General features: G+C 30.5%; 1 protein-coding gene across 1 annotated transcript; it reads right to left on the bottom strand.

Annotated features, from left to right (window-relative positions):
- Nucleotides 1-6,103: 6,103 nt before the first annotated feature.
- Nucleotides 6,104-9,145, bottom strand: LOC149544932 (uncharacterized). Its single transcript, XM_089795477.1, has 2 exons — nucleotides 6,486-9,145; nucleotides 6,104-6,368 (listed from the first exon to the last, which is right to left on the bottom strand). Exon 1 carries the CDS (start codon nucleotides 9,091-9,093, stop codon nucleotides 6,499-6,501), a length of 2,595 nt encoding a protein of 864 aa, XP_089651603.1. The 5' UTR covers nucleotides 9,094-9,145; the 3' UTR covers nucleotides 6,104-6,368; nucleotides 6,486-6,498.
- Nucleotides 9,146-10,691: the final 1,546 nt, after the last annotated feature.

Genomic DNA, 10,691 nt, shown 5'->3' with positions numbered 1-10,691 from the left:
CGTAATTTTTTAAATCATTTCGACTTTAATTCCAGAAATCAAGTTAAATAACTCAAACTATCATGCTTGAAAAACTCATCTTTCATTTATATTCTATTTTAAGTATATTTTAGATGTTGCTACTGACCCTTCTGTAGTTCCTGGTACCTCGGCTACACAAGATGAAAAAAATGTATGGAATACTAAAAATGAGGAAGCCCTTGGCCTCATTGGTATATCTCTTAACCCAGATTTATATGTTCTAATTTCTCATTGCACTAATGCCCACGAAGCTTGGGATATTTTAAAGCAAACGTATGACAGGCCATCTGAATCATGCAAGATTCAATTGCAAGACAATTTGAAAGACTTAAAGTATATTGATTTCAAATCCATAGATGAATTTTTACTTAAATTTGATTATATTAAAAGTCAACTAATTGGATTAGGTGTTACTCTCACTGATATTAGATTAATTACCATTATTTTAAAAAAATGTCTTCCTAGACAATTTCAACAATTTATTACTAATGTTCATTCTCAACTTGTTATTCCTACTTTGTCTACTCAATTAACTTATAGTATTTTTCAAAATTTGTTACGTCAAGAGGAAGCTAAGTTGTTACAATTTGGTACTCTTAAATCTAATGAACATGCTTTTGTGTCTAAAAGTCAAAATCAAAATTTTAAATCTTCTAATAATGATTCTCCCAATACTTATAATAATAATAATCACAATAATTATCCAAACACTCATCGTAATAATACTCATCCTAATCAATCTAATAAAAAATTTCACTGTACTTATTGTGGGAAAGATGGTCATGTAACTAATAATTGTTTTAAAAAACAAAAAGATAAGCAACTTATGAATAATAATAATCAAAACTCTCATCCATCTCGTCATGCTTTTACTGTTAGTTACAATGTTCCTAAAAATTTAGAATAGATTATTGATACTGGTGTGTCTCAACATGTTACTTTTCATAAAAAAGTATTTGATTATTTAAAACTCGATCCTTCTAATATTCCAATTCAATTAGCTAATAATCATAGTTGCAAAGTTGAAGGATTTGGTAATGTTAGTATTTCAAATGAAAAATTACATGATGTCCTTTATGTTCCTAAGTTGAAATACAATCTTCTTTCTATTGTAAAATTATGTCAAAATTACAAAGTTGAGTTTCGTAAGGACATGTGCTCTATTATTGATCCTAACACTAATGAAGTTGTTGCTAATGCTAAGTTAGGCCATGATAACTTATTTAAATTTTCCGAGTTCACCTCTTCTAGACACTCTTTGCACAAAGATATTACTTTTAATATGGAGCATGAAAGGCTTGCTCATTTGAAAAATGAGCATATCTCATCTAATACAGTTGAAAATTTACCTCCTGTTGCTTCATCTAAGATGGCATGCACAAAATGCATGAGTGAAAACATGCAAAATACCAAAGGTTATCAAGCTTGTAATCCTATTACTAACAAAGTGCACATAGCATGAAATATTTGTCTTGCAGGAAATGGTGTGCATGATTCTTCTAATGCTCAAATGAACAAGTTCATGGAAGTAGAATTGTGTTAGTGGAGGACCAACCTCCTTCTGTAAACCCTACTCCTCATATATCTACCTTTATTCCTCATATTCTTTCTTACAATGGTAATGGTAATTATGCATTTATAGATCATAGTAATAATGTTAATATTGATAATGGTAATAATGCTAATGTTAAAACAAATGATGCATTCATACATCATGACTTTTCCTCTAGTGATAAATTTGTTAAGAGAAAAAATAAATGGTTTCAAAAAGTACTTAGTAAAAGAGATCAATTTTTAGAATGGGTGGACTTCAACCTAGGAGGATTAATTAATGCAAATATTGTTTGATGTTAATAATTCTCTTTCATCATCTTTGGCATTTCTCTTTAGTATGTTGCTTAGAAATTATGTTCTATATATGATCTTAATTCTATTTGCATGATTTCATACCATGATAGTTTAGGTATATTTATTCATGTGTATATATGGGGGCCCACATATATATCCTAATAAATATACAAATTATTGTGTCTCTTGTGACTTATCAAATATGAGTGCATTCTTTATTTCACATAAGTAAATTTATTCTATTTATTTTTCTTATTCGTTGGGATTATGAGTTATTATACACTATTGCCTTCAACATTTATTTTGTTCTATTGATTGGCACATAAGTGCAGTTTATGCTTTTCTAGCATCATTCTATTACCATATTGGCACTTTATGGTCAATACCATTTATTATTGGAGTTTCCCTCCAATTTTAGTTAAATTGACCCATCTTGAAGGCATTTTACTCTTATTTGAAGGCAATCTATTGTTAATACTCATACTTCTTCCCTTTGACATCTTTGAAAATATGTCATATAATGTTATGTATACTTTATTGCTTCAATCGTGAGTCATGTAGGCTATGGATTGATCACCCATTAACCTGTTGTGAAATGACTTATTAGTGGACTGTCTATATCCACGTGATTGATGCATTGTTGATTTTGGTTTCATTATTTGGCCTTGTCTATGGTCATTTGTGCCTTTTATATTCTTTTCTTGAGGTTTTTGATAACGTATTTGTTTTTTGTAGGATATGATTTATCTTGATTTATTTGCGGTACCAAGTTACACTTATATTTACTCTATGAGAATTTACTTATACATAAAAAGTTTCTAACTTGAATATAAGATGAAATTATCCTTGTGGATAGTTGCCTTTGTTTTTATGTTTCAGGTAATCCATCAAGGCACATACAAGATATCATTATTTGTTGTACAGATCCTATGCCACATGAATCCACTTGAAGATGTAACACACTTGAAGAATTATCCACTTCTCTTAGCTCTCCAATGATGTACCCATGATAATAAAAGACCTCTTGCACAGTGAAGATATTTCAAAAAATCAAGTTGTAATATTGTAAATTGGTTTTGACAACATCTCCCCAAGTAAAGATTAAAGGGGGGTGTTAGAATTAATAATCTTTCCTTGGTTGTATTTATTTATTTATTGGGATAAACCAAGGTATCCCTTATGTATTATTTATTTGTCCTCTAGTCCACATGTAAAGGACATGTCATTCTTGTCCTATTGTCCACTTGTGAGGACAATTCATTTTTTGTATTTCCTTTAATAAGGAAAATAGATATTCCTCCTTAAGAGGATATTGACACTTTGCACACACTTATTATGAATGGTGGCATTCATAGAAATGGGAGTTACACATGCAAAGAAATGCAACTCCTTTCTCATTTCTTTAAAAGAAATGCTTCTCTCTCTCATTTTCATCTAGTCTCCATTATTCACATCAAGTTTTTGATGCTATTGTAAATGAGCTATTTTGCTCCATTTCTTCTCTCTCTCTCTCTCTCATTCTTATGCTTTTGCCTCATTCATAATACTCACAAGGGGTTTCCTTTGTTTTTCCCTTATCAAATCTTTATCTCTTGTGTTGCTTCCTCTTTGGTATTGCTCCATTGATCTTGTATCATTTGTATGGTAAAACTCTTCTTGCTCTCTCGGATTAAATCTATTATTTCATGCTATTTCATTTTATTATATTTTATCATTTCAATCACTTTTTCTTACAGACTTTTCCCAAACTAATGTTGTTAATTAGATAGTTTCTTGTTAACTGCTCATGCATGATTGGTGATAACTGAAACTCTTCACCTAATTTTCTCCTATTAAATGTGGTTTCAATTTGTATAAATCATGCATAATGTAATCATTATTATCAATGAGAAAGAGCACATTGTAGTCAATAATTATTTTATTGTGAGTAGCTTTATTTCTTTCTTGTTAAATTCTGCATTTATTTTTTCTTTCTTTTTAGCTAGGTCTTAAAGCTATAGAAAACTTTACATGGTATCAAAGCTTAAATATCAGGAAGAATTAAAAAAAAAATTATAGTTACCATAGATCAAAGATTGAAAGAACGGAGTTTTCAATCTTTTCTCTTCCTATGTCATAAGATTATTTCCAACGGAGGCTACTGGTTCTACTTAGGCTCACGAGTAGAGGCTTGCATAGAAAAGTCATTGCATCAAAGCTTGGATTCAATTCTACATTAGAGAAAGGTCAAGGTCATGCTCTCTTCACATGTGTCTTACCTTCTTTTTCTCTATACTAATGCACTAATTTTGTGGATATGTCATGCCTCTTTGTAAAAATGTTTCTTTGGTTCCATAATTGATCAGATTTATGGACATCTAGCACCTATATTTTCAATTAGCAATTTATTCTTGCATGGTTGAGTAGTGTTGTTAAGGTCATTCATACAGACTCATATGTGTCATCTACATCCTTGAATGATAGATGTTTTGCCCCTATTTTCCATCTATTCTTTGTTTCCATCCTTGAGGGAACTATGCAAATTACTATCTATTGTATCTTCGATTTGATTGGCAGTTATTTTGCCTTTGTTTTCCATCTGCTTATTATTTGAGTAGTGTCATTGGGGGCACTCATGGAGATTCATTTTGATCATCATCTTGGTTTCAAAGAAGGTTCTTAATTCAACACTGTGGTGGTTATCATTTGATAGATATATGTAATTTTCTTGTCACAAAAGACTTTCTTTCCTCCTTTATTGCATTGTTTTTATTCTCCCTAGCTAGAATTAAGGGGGGTGTTAGTTTTAATAACTCCAACGGTCAAATTAGTTCAATCTTGATGGTGATCCTCCAATTTTGACAATGACCTTTCCCAGACTAATGGTGTTAATTAGATAGTATCTTGTTAATTGCTCATGCATGATTGGTGATAAGTGAAACTCTTAACCATAATTCTCTTCTGTTAAAGGTGGTTTCAATTTGTATAAATCATGCATAATGTAATCATTATTATCAATGAGAAAGAATACAATGTAGTCTTTTTTTTTTTGTGAGCAACTTTATTTCTTTCTTGTTCAATTCCACAATTATTATTTCTTTTTCTTTTAGCTAGATCCTAAAGCTATAGAAAATTTCACATTTTGTATACATCGACATAAGAGAAAATTTTTAACTTCTTATAACAGAAAAAGTCATCCAATAAGGGTAAGTTTTCACGTACTCTCAAATGGACATCCATATCTCGATTAAATGATATGCCATAAGAATATTGCTTTAAAACCTGTCAAATATATCTAATCTAAACCTTATGGGGTTATTTCAATAAATACATTAGGTGTATATGATGCAATCATTTCTTTCTTAAAGAGCATTTCTTTGAAGTATTAGTGGAATTCAACTCAATCTTGAGATGTTTCCCTTATATCAAGTATATATACTCTAGACCCTCCTATCAAGATTTATGAAAAAATAAGAACATCCTAGATCATTAGTTCCAATGTCGCTAATTTTTTCACACCCCGCTTAAACCATATTGCAAGTGCATGGATCTCTTACATTGATTCTAATACCATATGTTGAACTACAATTTCTATAGATCATTTGAGACTTGAAGCTAGGATCTTGTTCTAAATGTACAACTTATTTTCCACACAAATTTCATTGAATATAACATTATTTGTAAGATCTATTAAAGAACAATAGAATAGGGGTGTAGTTTCTTAAATAAAGAATAATACAACAAAATAAAACTACAAATTGACTCTAAAATATCCATATTCATTTTATCTAGGTCAAACTTATATGCAAAAGATTTATCAATATATCATCATTCATTTATTAAAGTATAGATAATCTGATAACGTTTTGGAGTATATTATTTTTTCAATACATTCAAAGTAGCGAATAAAGTTTTCATTCAAAAAAAGATTAGTTTTTAATTATAAGATCTTTATTTCCTTAAATAAAAAGACAATATAAATGAATGACACTTTTACAAGTAAAGTTTGAATCATAAAAAATATCTCTCATTCTAATATTAGATATGGCATAGGATGAAGTTATAATCTTTCAAATGGTTATCACATATTTCGTATTTAAAATCTATTATTTGTTGTTGGATACTAATAATATTTTATAACAACTTGTTTTAATAATAAAGTAATATTGATTATGAAATCATATTTCAACTTGAATGTAACTAAATCTATCTAATTTTATATAGAGATTTTATCTTTTAGGTCAATGAAAAGATATTTAAATAATAAAAATAAAGTTTCATTTGTTAATAACATATATTTATAGAAATATAAAAGATTAAAATTTAGTACAAATTAAATATTAGAAATTGTTTCAAAATGTATTTCATCCTAAATTTGAAATAAGAACTATGCATATGGTTGGCTAGCTATCATAAATTCTACTTATAAGGTAATGCTAATGAGTATGATAAATTTATACAATATATTTTTTTTAAGTATGAATACTGCACTACTAAAAAGAGTCCAATTACTCCAAGATCTGCAATAGACACAAATTTAAAAAATTAAAATTATTAATATTATAAAAATAAAAAATAAATTAAATGAACAATCATATTGAAACTTTTTTTAAAGATAAATCAACCTAAGAGCTTACCTCAACAAACCTTTCATACTGTCAAACTGCGAGCCCATGGAAATAAATATTTCAGAACCATATCGATCCCACCAAAGTATTGTTGTCCCCAACTCTTTATGAGTACAATAGATACTATCACAACTCCAAAACCAATGCCATATGACACTCCCACTCCAATCCAGTACCATAAAAGTTCCTCACTTTGTTCTTCTTCATTGGCATACACATAAATGGAAGGAGGAGCAAAGGAAAATTCTGGCCAAGAGCACTTCTTTTGGAGTGGACATCCCCATAAATTTGGATTTCTTTCATATGAAGAATTTGTAAATGTTGTCATTTGTCCTCCTTGTGGTATGCTGCCTGAAAGGTTGTTGTTTGATAAGTTTAGGGCTTGCAAGTAGCTCAAAGATCCAAGCTCTTGTGGAATTTGTCCTGAAAAGTGATTTGTAGAAAGGTCTAATGATTCTAGCCCACTCATTTGGATGATACTATTTGGAATTAATCCATTGAGATTATTCATGGATAGGTTGAGAAGTATCAGGCCTTTCAACTTTCCTATATCATAAGGAATATTGCCCCTCAATCTATTGTTGGAGAGATCAATGGATGTCATGGTGGAGTAAATATATGAGTAGTCTTCATCTCTTCCTTTCGAATTCATATTTAATCCATCCTCATACATGATAATAATTGGCACATAAAAATCTGGATATTCTATACTGGGAAATTGATATATTTGAGCAATGATAAATCCCTCTTTTTCTTGTTTGAGTAGTGCTTGCAATTTGAATATATTGTGTGGTATAAACCCAGATAGTTGATTTGAAGAAAGGTCCAAGATTTGGAGCTGCTTCAGCTGCCCAATTTCTGTAGGAATGCCACCTTCAAATTTGTTTTTCCTCATTGCTAACACCTGCAATTTTGAAAGATTTCCAATTGACTTTGGAATCTGGCCATCAAATAGATTTTCCCCAATATCCAGAAAAAGTAATTCAGTGCAGTTTAATATTGAGGGAGGAAATGCTCCACTTAGGTGGTTATTTTTTATCACCAGTGAATGTAATTGACTTAGCTCGCCAAACTCGAATGGTAAAGTACCCGCCAAACTATTATTCCCCAAATAAAAAATTTGAAGTGAGGCAAAATTGGCTATGCTTGAAGGAATGATTCCATTCAAATGGTTATTTGCCAAATTTAGCGCTTGCAATGAGGAACAATTGGCCAGTGTTGGAGGAATATTTCCTGTCAATAGATTGTCATTGAGAAATAAGAATTTTATTTCAGATGGCCAAATTGGTGGTATATGCCCAGATAATGCATTTTTAGACAGATCTAGAACCTTCAACATCTTCCAAGATGACCTTTTTAGTAAAAGGCGACCTTGCAGATGGTTTGCTGTGAGATTGATGTAGCCCAAGCTCATATCTAGTAGCCATGATGGAAATTCTCCAACAAGATTGCTATCAACTATTGCCAAGTCTTCAAGCGAGAATTGAGTCGAAATCCATGAGGGGATTTGACCATCCACCACCTTGCATGAGCTAAGGTACAAATGTGCTAACTGAAATGAGGGAATCCATGTGATGCTCATGTTAAGTACACAATCGGATAACTCTAAAAACTCTAGTTTGCTAAGGTTCTGCAAGAAAACCTCTGAAATTATCTGATGATTGTTGAATGAGATCTGAAGATAATCAAGATTATAAGGTAGCACTGCGGAAGAAATACTCGGGTCGAATTGATTTCCATCAAGAGCAAGGGCGGTAAGGCTCGAGAGCATTGAAAATGAGGAGGGGATAGTTCCATTCAATTCATTAGCAGACATAAACATTATTTGTAGTGAAGAGAGATTTCCTAGAGAATCTGGGATAGAACCACGCAAGTAATTCTCACTAAGATCTAAGTAAGTAAGAGAAGACAGATAAGAGATAGAGGGGGGAATGGTTCCTATGAGTTGATTAAAAGAGAGAGCTAGGTTAGATAGAGAAGAGAGATGAGAGAGAGAGGAGGGAATGCTTCCTATGAGTCGATTATCCCAGAGATGTAACTTGGTTAGAGAAGGGAGATTAGAGAGTGAGGAAGGAATGCTTCCTATGAGTTGATTTTGAGAAAGTCGTAGGATCACTAGAGAAGACAGATTAGAGAGAGAGGAGGGAATGCTTCCTGTGAGTAGATTATGAGATAAATTTAGGCTACTTAAAGAAGAGAGATTAGACAGAGGAGGAATGTGCCCACTCAAGTTATTATAAGATAAATCTAGTTGTGAGAGACAAGATAGTTTTGTGAAGCAAGGAGGAATAGTACCTGTCAATCCCATTCCGGCTAAGTTTAAGGTTGCAACAAAAGTGAGGGTGCACAAGCGATCAGATAGGATGCCCTCCATTTCAATTGAGCTGGAAAATCCATCAATGTGAACACCAACTACATGATGAGTGGTGTTGTCGCATGAAATTCCGTCCCATAGGCAGCAATCTCTCTGTTTCTCCCACGAGCTGAGTTGATCTAAAGACTGATTAAGGCCGGCTTTGAATTGAAGAAGAGCGTGGGCTTCCCTCTCAACACATCCGCAGCAGAAGCGGAGAATTAGAAACAACGTGATAACAGATAGCAAATGTAGCTTGGCCATGGCAGAATGTAAGTCTGGGAGGATGAGCTTCTAACTTAGCTGGGTAATGTTTATAATAACGAACAATAGCTTTAGAGTTAAGTGGAGAAATAGTGAGAAGTCAACAGCTGCTGTTGATTGTTTTGGCATCTCATCGCTTTCTGTAAAAGTGGGACTAATAATTGTCAGATTCTGATTACTTTCCAGTTTATGGAGAAAAATGAGAGTCCAAATAATGATTGATGAAGTGCTGAACACACTAGACTTGCATTTCTTCTCTTTACCCATTTGCTTTTGCAAATGGCAGACACTTTCTCTTTAAAGTAATTCTGCTTTCCAAAATTGGCCGACAAGATTGTGGACCAAGCCTGGAATGTGAGGGTCACCTCCACCGATCATATGACGGGTTGGTCATACATCTCATTTTACATTCAATGGAAAATGTTGACTATCATTTTTAATCTTTAAATAATCAATTTAAATAATCAATATAAAAAAAATAGATTCAAAAAATTGCAACTAATAATTTGTAAAAATAGAATTTTTTTTTTTTCTAACAAAACAATTATAAATATATAACCAAAAAAATGAAATTAACTAGAAATTTATTTTAGAAAGAAAAATTATATAGAAACTTTTTTTTTCTAAGAAAGAAAAATAGAAAATAATTATAAATCTAACACATGTAAAAAAGTGAAATTAACTAAAACTTTAATTTAGAAAGATTTTAAATTGATATAAATATATGACAAATAAAATAGAAACATTACTCACAAACATTTATTATATTCATAATATATACAAAAATATAATATACTATGTACTAATATAATAATTATTAATAAGAACAAGTTCTAAATTCAAATTACATTTTTTAAAATTAAGAAACATTCTTATTTATCACTTTAAAATACATAAATTAATAACATGTATTTTTATTATTGAGCAAAATACTATATGGTCTATAATAAATTTTTACGGTTTATTGATATTTCAAAGTGTTGTATTGACGATTTTATAAAAATATAACATGTCACTCCTTACAGTTTAGAAATAATTTAGACCATCATATATGGTTCAAAAGTACAAAAAATGTCATTATGGCCATCAAATTCTAGGCTTGTTGTGGACATTGCTCATAAAAAGTATGATAAGATTTTGATTTCTAACCACTTGGCTTGTTTGAGAACATTGGACAAGACTCCACTGACCCCTACAAACTTATTTACTTTACAAAGTGATCGACAAAGATTCTATTGACTAGACATATGAATAATTAGATTTGTTGAAGACCATAAACATTTTTAAAAATATTATTTATTTTTCTAATCAAATATATATATATATATATATATATATATATATATATATATATATATATATATATATATATATATATATATATATATATATATATATATAATAGATCAAAGTTTTTTATTAAGATAAACAGATTTTGAAGGGTACCTAAAACCCTGTACAAGTCTAAAGATTTTCAATAAGTTCAGATACAAAGATACAGCAAACAAAGGTAGAACTGGTCACCCTCTGTTTTATATATATATATATATATATATATATATATATATATATATATATATATATATATATATATATAT

This window comes from Cupressus sempervirens, chromosome 8 (assembly GCF_028749045.1).
Source record: "Cupressus sempervirens isolate cs-2001-9-10 chromosome 8, ASM2874904v1, whole genome shotgun sequence".
Lineage (NCBI taxonomy): Eukaryota > Viridiplantae > Streptophyta > Pinopsida > Cupressales > Cupressaceae > Cupressus > Cupressus sempervirens.
The sequence above is the reverse complement of the archived record's forward strand: the minus strand, read 5'-3'. Positions and strand labels throughout refer to the sequence as shown.

Bases quoted from the DNA above. Each gene is read 5' to 3' on its own strand.
- LOC149544932 (XM_089795477.1), bottom strand. From the start codon at position 9,093: ATGGCCAAGCTACATTTGCTATCTGTTATCACGTTGTTTCTAATTCTC.